This window comes from Motacilla alba, chromosome 8, assembly GCF_015832195.1.
Source record: "Motacilla alba alba isolate MOTALB_02 chromosome 8, Motacilla_alba_V1.0_pri, whole genome shotgun sequence".
Classification (NCBI taxonomy): Eukaryota; Metazoa; Chordata; class Aves; order Passeriformes; family Motacillidae; genus Motacilla; species Motacilla alba.
Genome location: NC_052023.1, coordinates 17,871,923 through 17,891,394, shown reverse-complemented (window position 1 = coordinate 17,891,394; position 19,472 = coordinate 17,871,923). Strand labels below are relative to the sequence as shown.

General features: G+C 40.3%; 1 protein-coding gene across 1 annotated transcript in view; it reads left to right on the top strand.

Moving 5' to 3' along the window:
- Window positions 1–19,472, top strand: part of DPYD (dihydropyrimidine dehydrogenase) — a 337,889-nt gene that overhangs the window by 273,969 nt on the left and 44,448 nt on the right. The window contains exon 20 of the mRNA XM_038144404.1: window positions 17,870–18,049. Within this exon, the coding sequence (XP_038000332.1) occupies window positions 17,870–18,049 (180 nt within the window). The remainder of the gene's footprint in view (window positions 1–17,869; window positions 18,050–19,472) is intronic.

The window sequence follows — 19,472 nt, the reverse complement described above, 5'->3', positions numbered from 1 at the left end:
AAGTTAGCATCTCTGGGAGCTGAAGCAGAAGGCTGTTCCTTTTTTATAGACTTGCTATGTTCCTTGGATTTATTAATACCATTTCCTTTTTTGTTTTTCAGTTGTATTAAAGTGATTCAAACTTTTCTTTTTCATGGGCAGAGAGACTGGCCTTTTGTACACAATTGTCTGAGAGCTTCTTCCATATAAATATTAAGTAATGGTACAAATTGCAGGACAGCATTTGTCTACAAAAAAAATTAGGATTGGCAAGGATTATTTTTAGTGCTCTAGATGCATTTAATTTGTTATTGCTAATAGAGCTGCACTTTCGATGGCTTTGTCTGCAGCAATGTTACATGATCTGAATTACACAGAATGAAATGATTTTCTGTTCTATGTCTGCTGTATCTGTTTCTGAATGACTAAAAATCAAGGGGTTTAATGTCCCTTTTGCACTTCTATTTTATATAGGTAGTGTAGCTGGGTTTTTTTTTTCTTTTCTTTTCCTGTTGGTTTGTCCCAATGGTAATGGGAAATTCTGAAATATAATTTCATGCAGACATCCCAGTCAGTGCTCGAGAGAAAGACTATTTGATTTACAAGACATTAATTTTTGTTTTCTTTTTAGTAGTAATCAAATTTTCTGAAACTGACTTCCACAAATGACTTGGATCTATATAGATCTTTTGTCTTCTACAGAACAATTTCTCTTTTCAACAATTTTTCTTAGAGATGCCAAAAAAAGTCTTATTTTTCCTTAGGTTTCACCAGTTTAACTTGAATCATCTCTAGAACTGATTTTATACTCCTCTGGATCAAAAATATCCTCAGTTTGAGTGGTTTATTTCTGTTTCACTAAAGTAGGGAAGTAGTTTAAACTAATCTCAGATAAATAGATTCCTAAAGTGGCTGTGTAGGTAGGGATCTGAACTAGTTCAATTGCATCCATTTTAAAATAAGCCTTTAGGAAGCTTCATGCTAGATTGTGAATACAGGCCATAAGTCTTTCCCTCACGATGGGATGGCCAGATGGAAGGGAGAAGGAAATGAGTAATCTCTATAGAAAGTCGTTAAGGAAATGAACTTACTGGGACTAGACTGAAACGTATTTGCTTCTCAGATGAGATACACTGTAATAGAAAAAGACAGCCTCATCTTCACAGGTCGCCTTTGGACCCTAATTAGGATTATGAGGATCATTTCCATTGTTTTCCTTCTAAACAAGGTCATAAAAATAGCCAGCTAACATTCTTTTCCCTGAGTCCCAACCTAACACGTGTCCTTGGTATCAAAGGCCCAACTTGCTCCTTCAGCATCCAAAACCTCTGTTGCCTACAGCTGTGACATTCACTTCTGCTTTCTCAGTACTGACATACAGAGCGAGTACAGAATTTGTAGATAGCATCAAATAAAGTGATCTACTGAATGAATCAGTATTTAAGATGCACTGCATAGCAAGTCCCTGAGTTAAGCAGATAGAAGGTGGGACTGTACTGGGGAAATTCTGTATGCGTGTGGTAGCCTTATCTAAAGTATCTGCTTTGGATACTGTTGGAGGTGGTTCTGAAGAGACACTCAGACTGACAGCTGCTGCATATTTTGTGATCTGACTTCACATTTCCAAAGCCACGAGGATGCCTTATGACTGATGCAGAGGCAGCAAGCAAGCAGCCTGGGCTTTGGCAGTGAGGGACCAGCCTCTGTGCTCAGCTGTGCCAAAGAGGCACAGGGGGGCGTAAAACTGGGGTGTGTCCCTGCTCTGACCACCCTGTTACCCAGCAGTGCTTGAGAAGGGTAGGGACTGCCAGATCATCCAGCATTACCCATGGTGCCATACTGCAGAGCAGCACAGGCTGTACTGATCTATCCTTGGAGCCCAGCTCGAGAGCCTGGGACAGCAGCACATGCTTGGCCACTGGGCTTCCCTTCCTTGTGTCCCAACAAGTCCTGTGTCTTCTCTGCCATGGCAGCAGGACATTCATGGCCTAGGATAATAAGGAGGCTTTGTGTGAGTTGATTTAATTGCAGTGTAGCATATCTGTTAGAGGAAAGGTTTATGAATAATAAATGTTCTTCCATTAAAAGCAAGATCAGGTTTTCCTCTTCAAGTATTTCACCTGCAATCAGTTCTCCATTATTTTTTCTAATTGCTTTTGTTTTTAAAACATGGGCATTTATTTTCCATTTGCAAAATCATCATACACAGGAATGCAAGTCAGGAGTCAGGTGGTAGGCCATAACCACCTCAAGTGGTATTAAACAGGGATATTAGAAAATGATGTGGGGTGAGAGTTTCAGGAATCAAAATGTGTTCTATCTCCTCCTTTGAAGATGGAGGACAACATCTTATTGTTGTTCACAAAAAGGTTTGGATGTAAGGAATTTTGCAGCAGGTATGGAAACAAACTAGGTTATTGTAGTCAGTAGTAGCTGGGCTGAAGATTTTAGACAGTGATTCAACAGAGCATTCTTCCACTTTATGGACTTCAGAAACACTTGCAAAAAGACCCTACTTGTGGTTTAATTTCTCATTAAAGATGCTGAAACATTTCAGTCATTCTTCAGCTGATTCCATAGCACTGTAGTTTTTTAACATACCTGAATCTACCAACCCCTTTTCAGTACAGGCATGGAAAAAAAAAAACAAAACCCAACAATTTTAATATGGAGATAATCCTGCCCTCATTGTATACCAGGAGCTCCAGAAATGTAGAAATGTCTAGAAAGCACTTTTCTGTGATACATGTCATTATTACAGTTTTCCAGAGAGGCTGAGATATTTTATTTGTAATTTGAGTAAGCTTTTTTTTAAAGCCCAAATTTATCAAAATTAGATGTATATCAAAATGTTTTGCATGTTTTGCAACATGTATGTGATTTACCATGTCACACTGATGGTTTGTTAGATTTTTGCAAGGTTTTGAAAGAGACATACATTTTCTAAAGTCATCTTGCTGCAGGAAATTAAAATGGGAAACAATTATAGAAAATTCCAGCGGAAAGAGAAAATGCATTATGGAAAAAGCAATAAAAGCATAAAAATATTAAAGTAAAAATCACTTCACAGTAGCCTGTATGATTCAATTGTAGATCAATATTGTGTAGTTAATGCATTAGCAGTAGAGCATTAATTTGCAATTACAGCAGGTGATCTGATCCTCTGTGTTCTGTCCATTGACATAAATGACCTTTTGTTGAAAGAGATTCTGTAGTCATTATTTCTAGCAGATGTAACTAAAAAAAAAAGCAGTAGAACAAAGGGGCACTTTCTAAAGTATACTTGCTTCATGGTAGAACCTTTCAGCATTATATTCTGTTATGGAATACTTTGTTCACCTGGAATATTGGTCATTTTCATGTAAAGAAAATGGATGGGTTTTCAAATAAATGTCTTTTCTCAGAAAATATGGAGGTCACACATGTCCTCTGTTGCAGACATGGATGTCTGTAAGCAATGACTTAAAATCCAGCAATGATTTAAAATCCACCCATGGAATGCTGCTTCTCAGTGGGACAGCCTGTGGCTTTGCCCTGAGCCCTTTTTCAGATCCACCTTCATCCTCCCTCATCCCCCTCTTGTCCTGGCGGGGATGCAGTGCCTGGCAGTGCTTTTCCTGTGGGTGCTGTGCTCTTGTCCTCCCCGTGTTGTTCCAGCCCATGTGCTCCTGCTGCCTCCAGGCCTTGCCCCATGCCCCTCCTCATCTCTCAGGCAAGGGAAGAAGGTGGGAGTGTCCCCCACCACAGGCAGAGCTGCCATGGGCTGGATCTGCCCCGTGCCCTTCCCTCCTGCCCAGCACCACTTGTGGGTGGGACCTCAGGGATCTGAGGAAGAATAAAACCATTCTGGAAATGAGACAGCCCATGATAGGAAAGCATTAGTGATGAGCTTTGCTTCTGTAAGATAAACTCTCCCTCCAACATGGAACACAGTGGTTTTTGTGAGACTGCTTGTGGATTTTTAACATTTTCAACAAGCATTCTTGTTGGTACCTCTTGGGAACAAAAGTCTCAAGGTATTCAAGACAATTTGATTATTATTTTTTCTTCAGCAGCCTTTTTACTGAAGCATTTAGCTGACAGATTTTTATAGCAGCAGGATGGCCCTTTGTGTGTGAATAAACAGGCTTTTCCATCATAAAATCATGGGACTTGATCTATGAGACAGTATTTTTATTGTATTTGTGCAAATGTGAAACCCTGTAAGGAACTCTATCATTTTTTTATGGCTACAGAACTGCAAAGTAGAGATCTGGTTCTCCATGCACTTCATTACTCTTCTTTTTAGTCCGTGTCAGTGTCTGTTGAAGTCAGTGAAGACTCTGATACTTTAGTTAAGTGAGGATTAGATCAGGCCAAAAAATTCTCAGCCTGGAATTATTATTCGTGCCATTTAATGCAGAGTGAAGAACTAAAAGACATTCAAATCATAGGAGTGCAGAGCAGGGGAGTGAGGGAGCTGGCCCTGTGTTTTGAAATTCCAGGTTAAGTTTCTATTGATAACCATTGGGAAAAAAATACTTTGTCTTGGAATGAATAGCCATGATTTTGAATGCAGACAGAGCCTTTGTCTCAGCCCTGCATGAGGAGAATGAAGTCGGGTGGATTGCTGCAAGTCTCAAACAGCCACAGGGTGCCATAGGTGTGTGGCAGGGCAAGGCTGTGCTTCTCCTGCCTGGACTCCCAAAGAGCCCACCCTTCCTCTGCCCCCTGCCTGTCCTTACCCCAGCACATGGGGGGAACACAGGCTGCAGGCTTTGCTCTGTGCCAGGCACAGTGCTCCAAGGGCTGGTAAGCCCAAGATCAGGCACACTTGGGCACCAGCTGGACACTGTGAGGTTTCTGACACAGCCTGTGGCTTTAGGGGTAGAAGCACAAAACCTTTCTGTACAAAGCTGTCCATGACACAGAGAAGTTAAGGTGCTAGACCTAATTCTTCTCTCATGATTAAAATTGATGAGGGAAGAATAGGTTGCTGAATGCAGTGTCAGGCTACCAAAATGATATAAGACAAGATTCAAGGGATGGTACTTTAGACCCACTGAGATTTTTAAGAAAAAAATGCCACTTAATGTGGTCTTCAAGGCAGCCAGGACGAGGGAAGAGATGGAGAAATCTTGACTCCATGCTTCAGAAGGCTGGTTTATTATATTAAGATATATATTATATTAAAAATGCCACACTAAAACTATACTGAAAGAACAGACAGAAAGATGCCTCAGAAGGTGAGACAGGAATAGAAAGGAATGTATAACAAAGGCTTGTGACTCCCAGAGAGTCTGAACCAGCTGCATCCTTGATTGGTCATTAAGGAGAAACACCTCCCATTGACCAATCAAGGAAGCACCTGTTGCATTCTACACTAGCAGATAATAATTGTTTACATCTTAAAGCTGAGGCCCCTCAGCTTCTCAGGAGAAGAAAATCCAGACAAAAGGATTTTCGTAAAGTATCATGGCTACAACTTAAGGCAAAACCACTTTTCAGATGTAAGTCCTTTGACTGAGATAAGTGTAGTCTCCTGTAGAAAGAGCAGTTTTTAGACTGTATTTCCAAAGAAACTTGATAAGTATTTGTACATCCATTTGAGTATCTTCCACCACATTTGAGCTTTTCTGGCCATTTTCACTGAAATTTGCCAGAAGGGAGAGTGTTTTACTCTAACAAATTTTGAGAAACAGAAAAGGCAGAGGAGAGAGAGTAGCTGCATTCCTTCACTGTAAGCACAAGCACGCTATGAGCTCACCTTTATTAGACCTCTGAGAGCCTGCATGGGACAGCACTGTGTCAGCCACAGGAAAGGCTTTAATTGGCAGTCACACCTTATTAGACGTCAGAGAACCCAACCAGGAGACACAGAGCTGCTGGAAGCCAGATATCATTAGCTCCACTGCTCACAGAGCCACGCACTGGTGAAAAGTCTTCAATGGATACAGCACTGAATGGAGTGGCCCTTCTCTGCAGAGATGAAATTTGCAATACATGCAGAAACAAAAGAGGGAACAAAGTGTTGTTTGAACATGTCGACATAAAATCCTAAGAAAAATGAATGTGAAAGAGAGAAAAGAGTTGGCACAGACATACCCAAGCATTCACTTCTGAAAACATTTCTTTATTTTCTGGTATTTTCCTAGCCCAGTGCTAATTACAGAAATCAACCTGTTTCCAACTGTCTGTCTTTGCTAATAAAACAAAAAGTAATTAGAGGACTGCCACACTTGCTCCTTTACAGATGATTGGGAGAGAAATTGCTAATTGATGGTGAGAATCTTCTGTGAGAATTTCTTTTAAAGAATATCAGAATCTGTCAAACAAAAACAATCTATAAAGTTTTTTTCTTTTAGTAGTAAAAAACCCAACAAATTAGAACAGGTTTTCATTATTGATTTTACATATTGTTTTGCCACTTTTTATGAAAAGTTGCAATATTCAAATCAGCACATTGTAAAGTTACAGACTAAATTCAGCAGTAATAATGCCTTTTATTTTGTGCCGTTTTGCGTTAGTTCTACATTTGGAGCTGTTTAGGGGAATTATCTATTAGTTTTCCTTTATTTCTGCTCATTTCACCAGCTAGTAAATGAAGTCCGCATAGATAGGATTGTTATTTCATAAATTTGTAAGAATGAATTAAAGCTCATGCAGTAACAATTGCTATATGTCATTCTCATAATGAATTCTCATGCAAAGTAGTTTCAACTATCACTGTATGGTAGTAATTATTTACTAACAATTAGGTCTCAATTGAGCATCAGTTCAAATGCTGTCCGATGGCATCATTCCCAGCCTCTGTTCTCCTGGGGAGAGTGGGCCTGCTCCCCTTTCCTGCCCTGCCTGGGTGTCTACCCTGCTTCTCTGGGTCTGGCGACACAGGGACTTTCAGAATTGAGGGGATGGGAAGAATAATTGCTTTTGCAATATGTTTTTCTCCATCTCTCCCAAGGATCCACAATATTGCTTGTCCTTTGAAAGCCCAGTACTGCTGCACCTATTCTTAATGTGGATTCACACTACTGATGTGGACTCGGGCTGCTGCTCTCCTGCATGAACAGGCACAGAGCTGTTCTCCATGTGGATAAAGCACATGGTGTGAATTGACACCGAGTGAGTTTTGTTTAAAGTTTACAAAGTAAATGCAACATGGAGATGACTCTTCACAAGAGGCTTGGTTAATTGTTGATTAACCAAATTATAGGCAAGTTGTTTTACTCAGCTCAGGTTGCTTTCAGACATGAAGCTAGCTCTGTTGTAGACTGAATTCCCTTGAGAACATGTGGAGGTGACTGGAAATTGGATCTGAAACTGTAGCCAGCTACTTGTTGGATATTGAAAATAAATAGAAGGCAAGATAAGCATAGTGGAAAATGCTGTTTCTTCATTCCTTTCTGCCATCTCCAGTAATTACTTAGGAAAATTCCTATGGGATTATGCTTTTTGGGATGCTTTTTAATGTCTGTTGTAACTGCAGGGGACTTGTTTTCCAAAAAGGGAGAAGGTAAAACATTCAGTATTGCAAAGCTCTGTCATCAGAGAAGTTCTTGGAAACACTGTCAGTCACACAAAGAAAACACATATTTAAGAAATTTTCCTTTTTATATCATAGCAGCTTTGTTGTTCTTTCAGGCAGAGGCTGTACCTGGCAGTGAAAGGAAAAAAGGTGAAGCAAGCAGTGGTAGAGGTTGTGCTCAGGGAAGGCATGGTCCTGGAGCCCACACTGGCACAGGAATGCACTGCTGTGCAGCTCAGCTGAGGCTTGGTGCTGGGCTAGCTGCAGTTTGCTCACTGATCTTTCATTTTTCCCAGTGGTAGAAAAATGGGTTTTCTACTCAGGAAGGAGGGAGCAATAATTTTTTTCCTGTTACAGCACAAGCCCCCTGACACAGCTTGATCTGACTGATGAGGTGTTCTTTTATCCATGCAATTAGAACAAAAGAAACAGGGAAAGCATTGTTTTTCTAAACTGTCATTTTTGGAAGCTGGCAGTACATTTAAGAAAGGGTTTAACTTCCTTCAATATCATCAGTTATGTTGCTGCTTTTCTTGCTGATACTTATTATTTGGACGGAGATAGGTAAAACAATCCCTAAGGAAATGTGGAAGTGGGTTTTTATCTCCGACACGGAGGATTCGCAGGGTCAGAACTATTTTGTTCACATGAATCTCACTCTTCAGTGGACACAGCAGCTGCTGCACAAATTCGTACAGGCAAGCTGATAGAGGATGAAAGTAATTTTAGCTGAAATATAATGTGAGAGTACTAGAGGGAAAGACTCACAAGGATGAGGGGTTAATCATTGCAGGACTGAATTGAGGTTCCAAGATAGAAAAATTGCTTTTCTGTTTGATTTTGAGAGGTCTGCAGCTTTCAAAATTCTGGTCACAGGAGAATGTTCCTCAGTAGATGGTTCTCATTAGAATATGTTGAAAATTTCTTTGAGGGAACTGTTTTTCATTGACAAATTTCATTTAATCAGAATAGATCTCAAGTTCCTGCTGTGTCTGATTCGGAGTGTCCTGGGATGAACACTGAAGTTCTGCCCTGGATCTGTTAGGCATTAAAGAGACCGACTGTTGCCGTGATGAGGAAATAGTTATTCTGTCACAGGGAAGTTTAAGCATGGAAAACTTTTCCAGCTTAGATTGATAATCAAAATTCTAAAAACGTGTGGAATTAACACATTTAAAGACAAAAATATTATTTGGGTGAATCAAATCTGTTTCAGTCTTTTTGCAACATATTTTGGTTTTGACCTTTTCATTCCAATTAACTTGGATTGCAAACAGACATTTTCAAGTTAAATGTAGCCATTGCATTCCATGTTGTCAAACAGCACATACTGGTAATTCTGAAAGTCTTTTCCATATGATTTTCAGGACACCATTCTTTTCTGAAAAGCATGCTTTCCTAGAACTATGCTCATCTCTGACAAATACACCTTTCTAAAAACGGGATAACAGACCAGCTCGGTTCTAGAGATGATGGTGTTCCTGTTGGCGTGCTCTCAGAAAACGAACACTTAAAATCACTGCAAATGCTGTGTAATACTTGATTAGTTTTATCATCAAACTACCAGACTTGAGTGACCTAATTGGCACCTGATATAGAAATTTCTTTGGAGCTGAAGGCTGTGGCTTGTGGAAACGGGTCAAACAAATCTACATCTACCTGACACAACTGGTGATGATGTCCCAGCAGCTGCAAAACCACTGGGAGAGCTCAAGGATTTCATTTTCCAGAACAGTACTTTTAAGACAGAGGCGAGACCTTTGGGTGTTAATAAATGAAATATGATGTGATATTCAGCATGTATTTAAAGATAGTTGTAGAACCTCTCTGTGTGATTGGACTGTTTACACAGGGGAGTCAGTTCACCTGCTTCCAAAGCTATCATTCATTTTGTAGATCTGCAATACAATGATACAATTTGCTATACATGGCTGGTTATGAAGCTGTTTCCCAGACTCCTCAATGCTCAAGGCATGTGGAATCATATTTGTTTTCTCAGGAAAGATGATCACGATCAGCACTTTTATCGGTGTGTGTGCCCACCTACTGCATAAAGGTTCACTTTGTAGTTCCCAGAACTGACAGAATGCTTTAGTGAGATAAGGAAATATAACCATTCCTCTAGGGGTGGTTGACAGGGAAAAAACCCACAGTTACCTCAGGGAGCCTTCTGAAAATTCTTGATTTATTCTGCATTTCCCCTCTCAAAGACATGGGATATGAAATTGCATCGTTCAGGGTCCCTTGATAAGTACCAGTTTCCAACTCCCAAACACCCAGTTTAGCTATTTAGATTGAAGATACATTAATTGGCATTGGAGAACTTAAGGGAAGGAAAAATAGGTTTGAGTAGGCTAGGAATAAATGCATTGGATAACATTCCTAAAGGATCCCTTATAGTGCTCTTATCTCCTGCCGTGCCTTCATCTGATAAGTGCCTAATGGATTCTCAACTTTTTTCTCCCCCTTCATCGTTGGCCACTCTCGACTGCCCAGGGTTGCTGGAGTGCAGTACATGAACAAGATCTATCTTGCAGCCCCCAAAATCAGGTACTTTGAGGTCTCTCTGCCAGTAAGAGTAGCCACCCCCTTGGTGCTTCTCTGTAAGTGTGTGTCAAGAGATTGCTGTGGCTTCAGCACCCAGAGCTGTGGGGCTCTTCCTGCTGCCCAGCTGCTGCATCCATATTTCCCTACCTGCCTCGATGCTCCCCAAGTGCCAGCTCAGCTCTGCTTGACACCATGTCAGCAATATGTCATCCTGTTGTAGAGAGGACCCAAGCTGTTGCAGGAAATACAGTGTTTATCCCATAAGCTTGTCTTTCATGGGCTGGAGATCTTCTACTCCTTTTAAGTAATTTTGAGCTCCATTATTTACTTACATTAGCCTGTACTTTGGATTAGAATGACAATTTATCGCAAGATTGTCTGATGAAATTTCTTGAGGTATAACAAAATACCTGAAATACTTCACTGACTTACTGAGACCCACATGGCATAGGACTATCCAGGCTTTTTTTTTTTTTTTCCAATATAGATTTCTTAAGCCTTTTGTGAATGGTTGCCTGCTTTTCAGGGCCTGGAGTTATTAGCATCTTTGAATCTTTCTTCTGTGTGTTATCCCTCAAAGTGTCACTAGAAAGCCCTCCGCTCATTAGGACTTTAAGTCTAGGACTCAGTAAAAAAGATTAGGTGGGCTTTTTTCCCCATAATTCAGACAATAGATGTAATATTTCAGTCCTTCAAACTGCTTTCTGAAAGCTGTACTAGACTCTGAAACAAATAGTAGTTCATTAGTTCATGTATATTAGTTCAGTCGTAATGTTTTAAAAAGGCTATCAGCTATCATCCAATTCAGTTTTGCATCAATCCAGTTTCTGAAGACTTGTTAAGTAACATCCCATCTGCTAACCTCTATCTCTAGAGTCATTTAAGCAGCTAATGTGAGTGAATCAAATCATTCCATCTGTACTATATCAATATTTTGGAAGCTTTTTCTTTTCACAGATTTGTTCTTTGAAACAAAGAGTCTCGAGGTTTTTTTCCCTGAGATTGTACCACATTGTCTGATAAACCACTTCCCCTAATGTTCTTAATCCTACAACCCTCTAGCAGAAGTAATAATTAGATGGAAAGGATAATTTAGGCTACGCATTTAATGTTCTGGTAAGTTGGTGTTCAACGAGACGTGAGGAGGAGGAACCATGGTTATAGAGGCAGCCTTTCCACATTGGCATCCTGAAGGTTGTACGTACAGAAACGCCTCTCAGAGGAGATTGTATTTGTCTGCATGCTCTCACATTGCAGCTCTTGCCACATTATTATGAGCACTGTGTCAGACAGCCTGTGCAGTGTCTGCTGCTTTTTGCTTTGGAGATCTGGCCACAGATCTCCAAATTATTTTACAGAGGCTAGAAAATGCACATTTTCATTTCCATGGGCAAGAGCTATGCAGCATATAGATTTCAGGGACCAGAAAGATCTCCCTTTAGTCAAGTCAATTTTTGCTAGTTACCTTTGAGAGTAAATCCTAAATTGTGTACATGCCTCACCCAGATTATCATAATGCTCTTGCCCTCTACAATAAAATTTGCCTTCTTAATGTTGGAAATTCATATAGATACATGGGTGTGCACAAATAAAGTCCTTCCTGAACCATCTTGCATTCATTCATTCACAGCTTCAGGTTTTTTTTTCACAAGAATCCTAATCAATAGAATCTAATCAAGAAAGCAGTAACTTCAAATATACATTAAATAACAGTTCAGGCATTCATAAATACTTCTCCAACAAGAAGGTGAATTTATGTCTTCAGTACTTATCAGGAAGAATTTTTAATAGGAAAAGAAAGCTTCTACAGAAAGATGATTAATGCTAAAATTAAAAATATAGTATAAAATAGTAAACCTTTCATTTACCATTTCAGCAGACCAGTAAAAATATTTCAAAGAGAGTCAACCAAATTAATGGCAAAGCACAATTGTTCGTGCGTTGTAAACCCTCTCACAGGTATCTCAGAGGAATAATAGTTGTTTATCCCTTTGCTGTGGTCAAAATATTAGAAATTGTGAAGTCAAAGGCCAATTTCTTAATCGAATGGCATTTGAGAGCTATTTTATTACAAAACCTGTACAGTAAAGAACCAAATCTGAAATTAGTCTCCATCTTCTGGTGAAGCAAGATGGCATTCTGCTAAATGCTAGAATTTTATCATTTGAAGGGGAAAAAAGGCAAAAAGAAAGCAGCCAGTGAGACCTACGAATATAAAAGCATTTGAGATCTCAGAAGGAGTTTAAATCAATGCACTGCCACAGTTACAGCACAGATGAAAGAGCCTGCTGTCTCAATTGCCAGGAAACTACTTAGAAACTCTAACTTTGATTTTTTTTTTTTTTGGTAGTCCGTTACATTACCACTAAATGCAATATACGGAGACATCACTGCTTTGATGTTGTACAGCTCCAACAAATGGAAACTAATATGGTAGAACAGTAAAGCTATGTGATTTGCATTTATATATACAAATATATACCCATCAATCTTCTTACTTCTAGACCGTGTATCACTGCCACCCATCTGCCTCCTTACTGAGACTTCTGTTTTCATAAAAGTGACAATTATTTTACACCCATATCCTCTAGAGAGATACATATATTTCAGAGGGGTGTAAAAATTAAAATTTTTTTCCAAGCTATTGACTCCCAGATCAAATTCCTCACTTGCAAAACCTTCTAAGAGTGCTTTGAAACAATTTCAAATGGGAGCACAACAGGATTTTTGTTCACACAGGTCTTGTCACACCAAGAATACTTACTCTCTTCTTGCAAAACAGCACATTATTGAGCAGTCTAGATTCTCTGACCTGCTCCATTCCTTTGAGGTGATCTAGCAGTATATGAGATTATACACAATACCTCTTGTTAGTGAAAGTAGTGTGGAGAAAAACTGACACAAGCATGTCTAGATCTGCATCTACTCTGTGGCCTCTGCTGAAATCCCAGCTATTGATGGAATAAAAATAATGCAGGTAGGGACTAGAGCTCATTTTTGGCACTATCTTCCCCATCATTACCTGCCCGGCTGGGATTTTGCCATATAATAATGTAAAATGAATATGAATATGAAATGTATATGTAAAATGAAGGTCGCAGGGTAAGAGAGACTGCACAGCCTGAAGAGGACATCACTGTTTCCTCTTCTAGTGTTACAGAAAAATATTTCTTCTCTGCAAGATCTCCCAAAGGGAAGGTGCATTGAAGAGGAATTGCTTTACTAGGTGATTTGGCTGGAAATGCCTCAGGCACTCTGTCCAAATTGTGTATGGATGGCACAGGACTTCCATGCAGTCCCTCGGGATATGCTAAAGTTTGGACAGGAACCACTTCCATTTTTGTAGAGAGTGAACCAGAAATAAAACTTATGTCTGGGTATTTTTCCCATTACTTCTAGAAACAAAGCTATGAACAAAAGCTATGAACAAAGCTATGAACAAAACTGAAAGATCTTACACAGACAGAGCTCTCAATAAACAGTGCAGGGGATTTGCCTCAGTAAACACTTCAGAAATTGGCATCTCTTTATTGTGTAATGATTCTGCTAACAGCAAAGGCATTTACAATGTTTCGTGACTGACGTAGAAGTACTTGTCACCAGCAGTGAACTTTTCTTCAAAATATGTGAATTAAAAGTTTCAGATTCATGTGAATGTTCAATAAAAATATTGTAACCCATAAAAATTATTTTACAAAATAATAAGCACCTTGCAATTTACTCCAGTTCCTCAAGTAAGACTTGTAATGTGTCTAGATCCTGTTACAAAGTTAAATTCACTTTTTATGTTTATTTAGTAATAGAGCAGACTGGGTATTTCTTATAAAAGACATCAGCGGGGATCTTTGTGTGCCTCTCCTATCACTGCATTTTGCAGAACAGTTTTACTTGGAGCCTTAACCTGTGATTCATTTCATATCCCCATTCCCCAATGAGATAATTTGGCTGTTTACCAGCAGCAAAGTAGGTATTGTGTGTTTTAGTATCTCAGACATTTCTGTATAGATTAGAATTGTAACTTAAAGTTGCTTACAGCAACTTGTGCTGAGAAGTTTTAGATTTCAGAATACTGAGAGCACAGTCATTGACCATACATTGCATGTTGGCCTGGATGTCTCTTTTGGGATATAAGGAGCAATCATTGGAGTCTGGATCTGGGAGAAAAGGAAGGAGATCCCATGTTAAAAATTAAATTGTAGCAGTTCTACTACTGGGACAGATCCAGGCAATGCAGTAAAACCAAGCTTGTGCAAACTTATTTCCCTGCATATTAGTGCAATATGAATACTACATGTTACCTTCCTAAGCAGGAAAAATGTAGCACCTTTCTCTTCTAGTCTAGTTTTGATAGAGAGCAACACAAGCAAGACAGCAGGACAGCACTTGTCAGCAGTGTTGTGACCTGGGCTTCACTCTGTCCCATAGGATGTTCCACAGGGCCAGTCTCTCATCTTCCACAGAAGATACTTTCTACCTAAATGTTTCAGGTGAAAGGCTGGGTCAGTGAACAGCTGAATGTTAATTTACTCATTAAACAGATCCACTTGGATTATTTAGGATTAAGGGATATTAAGCAGGTGCCATCCCTGCTGTGCAAAGTCCCAGCACTGCTGCTTGCCAGAAGCGGGGCTGACAAACCGCGCGAGCGGCGGATCCAGGCGCGCTCTGTTTCGTGCACTGGTCCGTGAGAGGCTTCTCTTGGCCACGGGATACAGACCACTGCTCTGGCACAACACAGCAGGGCTGTGCTCTCACTTGGAAAGTCTCACTGCTGTTCAGGTTTTTGCTTCAGGGTCTAAAGGGAAGCACATTCCGCTGTGCTTGGTGGTACCAGCCTGATGCTGAGGAGAGGGGCTGGGCGGCCAGGGCTGGCTGCAGCTCCTGCTGCTGCTCCATCGGTGTGCGAGGCAGGGACAGCAGCCCTTACACAGCACTTCTCACCTTTATCTCCTCCTCAGGTGGATAATAAGACATTAAATGAGAGGTGGTAGCAACCATTTTGGCTACAGCAATATCTGGACTGCAGCAGAGGGGGCTCAGCACTGAGCTGCGCAAGGGAGGGAAGTGCCTGCTCCCAGTGAAGCAGCTGGAGCAGAGCAGGGCGTTAATGAGGTGTGGAGATGGGCCGGTCCAGTTCTTCCGTGATTTTTCCGGATGCCTGAGTTTGAATCTCACCTGGTCTATTGCCACTTCTCTTGTGCTGAAAAGAGGACACAGTGTCATTTAAACTGGTGATTCAGAGGCAGCCAGGTATGATGCTAAAAACCTCTCTCTGTGGTGTAGGAATTGTCATGGCTGATGGGTCATGGCAACCTTTTATCCTGACTTGGTTCACCACCTTCTAAAATGCAGCAAAGGTTTCTACATTGACTGATGGAAGATACTGTAAACCTAAAATACAAATCTTACCATCTGATTTGTGCAACATAAGCTCAGAATTTTGAAATTTGCCAAATACATGGCAAAACTACTGCAGTTGGTTTTGTATGTGTTAATGTTTGAAGCTCTCTTGTTCTAGGAAAAGCCCATAAACATAAGCACTTGCTTTTATCCCAGTGAAATTAGTGAAAGGCATGTCTTTTGCTAATTATCCACACCATTGGGCACCACAGTCGTAAGATTTCTACAGAAGAGGAGGACTGTTTTGAGACCACTTCTTTGTTCTAAGCCTTTCCATGTCATATAGCATTATTCTTTAGTGCAGACATTTACATTTTTCTTAAAAGTTGCATTTTTCCTTGAGTTCTGGAACTTTCTTGGGTTTCCAGGGAAGAAAAATAGTGCCTTGCATATAGAATCACAGAGAATACAAATAGTTAGGTCTTGGTGTGTTATTATCTTCCACACATTTTTATATTATTGCAGTTAATAACACTGCACCACAAGCTGAAAAAACAGTAAAAGCCTCTTTATTTATAAGATTATTACAGGTATCCTCGGGTGTATCTCATGTGTATACATCCTGTCAAAATATTTCAGGATTTTGACAAAAGTGTCTGAACTTGTTTCAAGTGACATGACACGGCTTTTAACTGCATTTTTTTACAGTTTTAGTATTTTTAAGAGTAGATAATGAAAGTGTTACCCATACACTAAAAAAAAACCCAGAGAATTCCTTGCTGTACAAAAAGCATCAGTGGAGTTTTGCAGTTAAATAACCTGTACAGGAAGTAATTATGATGCTCTCTCTAATTGCCATTAAAAAAAAAATACAGTCTTGAAGCCTGTGGAAGGTATAACAGACCTAATTAATGCCCACACTGTTTCTCCAGAGAAACAGATTTTTTTTTGTAATGTAAATGCTCTGCATAGAAAATGTTATTGTGCTTATTTTATAGGCTTTTTTTCTCTTATTCAGCAGTAGTATGAGGTATTTCCCAGTGTGATGTATACCTGTCTTCAGGACTGCAAGCTGTATTGGGGAATTTCTGAAATGGGGAAAACAATAGTATATTTCCTGTGCTTTTTAAGTGTTGATGTCAATTACGATCTGAAGTGTGTTTCCACATCGAAGAAGTGTGGATGTGTTTGTGCATGTCTGTGTGCACCAATTCACGTTCTAAAGTAGGTGGTTATTTCATTGTTGTGTTCACTGTGTGTGCATTGAGTCAAGGTATTATCAGGAGCATTCCTTTCAGCTTTTACAATAAAAGCTGAATCAGAGGCTCAAAACACTGACACATCTGGAATTTCAGAGCATTTCCAGGGACTGATAATTAGTGGCACTCAATCAACCCTGCACCTTGTCACTGATGGCTGATTAGAGTTTAGCTAATGAGAAGGTATTCAGACAACAGTCGGGGATTTTTTTATTCAGTTGTTAGTGTGGTTGGGGATCTCTGTGGGTTTAAGCCTGAGCTGATATCCCCCACATGCTCTAGAAGTACCCATGTAAATGGTCGGACTGTTTTCTGCTGTCAGTAGTTTTGTGTGTACATGTTAAGCTCTGCAGGTCAGGGATCACTACTTTATATGTTTATAAAGCTATATTGCTATGTTTCTAAGGTATCTAAAATAAAGTGGCCTGGCCTCCCAGTTGCACTGAGTGGCAGGAGGTGATTGTTCTGTTCTGTGCGTGGCAATGCTCACCCCATACTAACAGGTCAGTTTAATGAGTGCTGTTTGCTGAGACACTTCCATTGGATCCAGATTCAGCTCAGGGCTATCCAGTGGAATGGCAAGAAACAATGGCCACAAACTGAAACACAGGAAATTCCATTTCAATATAAGAAAAAGGCTTCAAGGGAGATTGAACACTGAACCAGGTTTCCCCAGAGAGGTGTAGTTGGAGATATTCAAATCCTGACTGGATACAGTGTTGGGTAGCCTCCTCTAGTTGACCGTTCTCTGAGCTGGAGGTTGAGTAACAGGATCTCAAGAGATGCTTTCCAGTCTCAGCAAGTCTGCGGTTCTGTGATTTGCTGCGTTGGGACCTAACTGGTTATGCCTGTGCTTCCTGAGCAGAGCAGGCTGGGGGCACCACTGAGTGTCTGCAGGCAAAGTTCTGAGCACAGATGATGCTTTGCCAGTGTGCTGGTGTGCTCAGCAGCAGCTCCCCAGCAGGCACATCTGGGGCTGGGGTTGTTTGGTTTATCTCTGAACAGCCCTTAAGGTCTTGCCCAAGGGCTGCTGGTGTGAAATCTGGGCATAACTGGTGTTATTGAGCCCTTTCTTTCCTGAACTGCAGTGGTGACATCATGACATAGGGTTAATCAGACAATAATCCTGAATCCTTGTTGCAGGAAGGGTCACCTGATGATAGTAAATCCAAAGAGCTTGCTAATTCCATATGCTTCTCTGCCAGGATGGAGCTGATAACTGACTTGCATTTCATAGGTGTGCAGTGCAATCCAAAATCAAGATTTCACTGTTATTGATGACTACTGCACTGGACTGCAAGCTCTTCTTTACCTGAAAAGCATTGAGGAACTTGAAGACTGGAATGGACAGAGTCCTGCAACCATGTGCCATCAGAAAGGAAAACCAGTACCTAGAATTGCTGATCTGATGGGAAAGGTATGTTGTTTTGTTGCCATTCCTGTATAGTAACACTATATCTTTGTTTTGAATGTAATTCCATAATCATTTTATGCAGTTTCTGCGACTTACCTTGATTAATCACTGCTGCTGTCACAATTAGTCACCAAGTCATTTTCCTTCTGAATATTAACAAACATGTAGGCAGCTTAAGAAGACAAACTTGAAATGACTTGATATAGACTAACATTTTTACTATAAATATGATCTCTTCACGTGATTCATAGCATGATGTCTTTAAAAAAATAGAGGATGTAAAATTAAAAATGCATTAGAACAAGTTCTGGAACTGCTTGTTTTAATGAAACTCAACTCACTTCAGATTCATCCTAACATTGTGCCAGAAGCTCTGGGTGTTTTAGCCAGAGTGCAACATTCAAGAGACATGCAAAAACCCTCTTGCACTGGCTCTGATCAGCTGAGACAAGTAGTCACAGACCAGCTGTTAGCTGGGACATGAGATCAGGTAGGAGTGCTCCTTCAATCACCATACCTGAGCATCTTGTGGTCTTTCATGTGTGCTGATGCCCAAACCCTCTGCAAGACAGGGAAGTTCTAAGTGAGGATTGGTGACACCAGACAATTTAATACATTCTGCAAGATCATTTAAACCTAGAAAGTCTGTGATGAAATGGGAATGTAAATGACGGTCAACATGAAATCCTAACCTCTGGACTGTCTTTCCTCTCTGCTCTAGTAGTTCCCTGATACAAAAGCATTTTTGGAGATATTTGACAGATGCAGTGGGTTGCAGCTGCCCCAGCCCTGCTCACCCCTCCACCAGGGCACCTGCTGATCCATACTGAGAAGCAGGGAGGTGTAACTGGCTTCCTGCTGATGCCCGGCTGCCTCCTGCTCTAAGCAAAATACCTGCACAGCAGGGAGGCCAAGCTTTTGTTTCTGGTTACTAGAGGGGATCACTTTGAAGACTGATTTCAGTTATACATCATGCCTATTGATTATCCTTCCAAAAATCTGATGTACGACTGTTGAAAATGTTGTAAAAAGTAAAGAATTACAAAAGAATAGGATTTGGAGTGTCAAACGCCTCCAAATCTCTGCTTATCATTGCTGATGACTGGAATTGGATTTAGCAGGAGATTAGAGACTCCTATATTGTTGTTGTTCTCTGTGGAGCTCTGAAAATTATAACATTACCTTCAAGGAGGAAAGACAATCCTATTCCTAAAGCTCTGGATAATACACTGCTTAAAAATAAACCAAGATATAAGCAGTTTCATTTTCATCTACTTATGTTAAGCAGTTAAACCAGGCTCAAAGGGTTATAGCTAAACTTCTTTCCTTTAACAGCTGTAGAAACCTACACAGCATTTCCAACTCATGTAACAGATTTGTTGTAATTCTTCTTTCAAGCTGCACTCAGTGTTCTGTCTTTGTATTA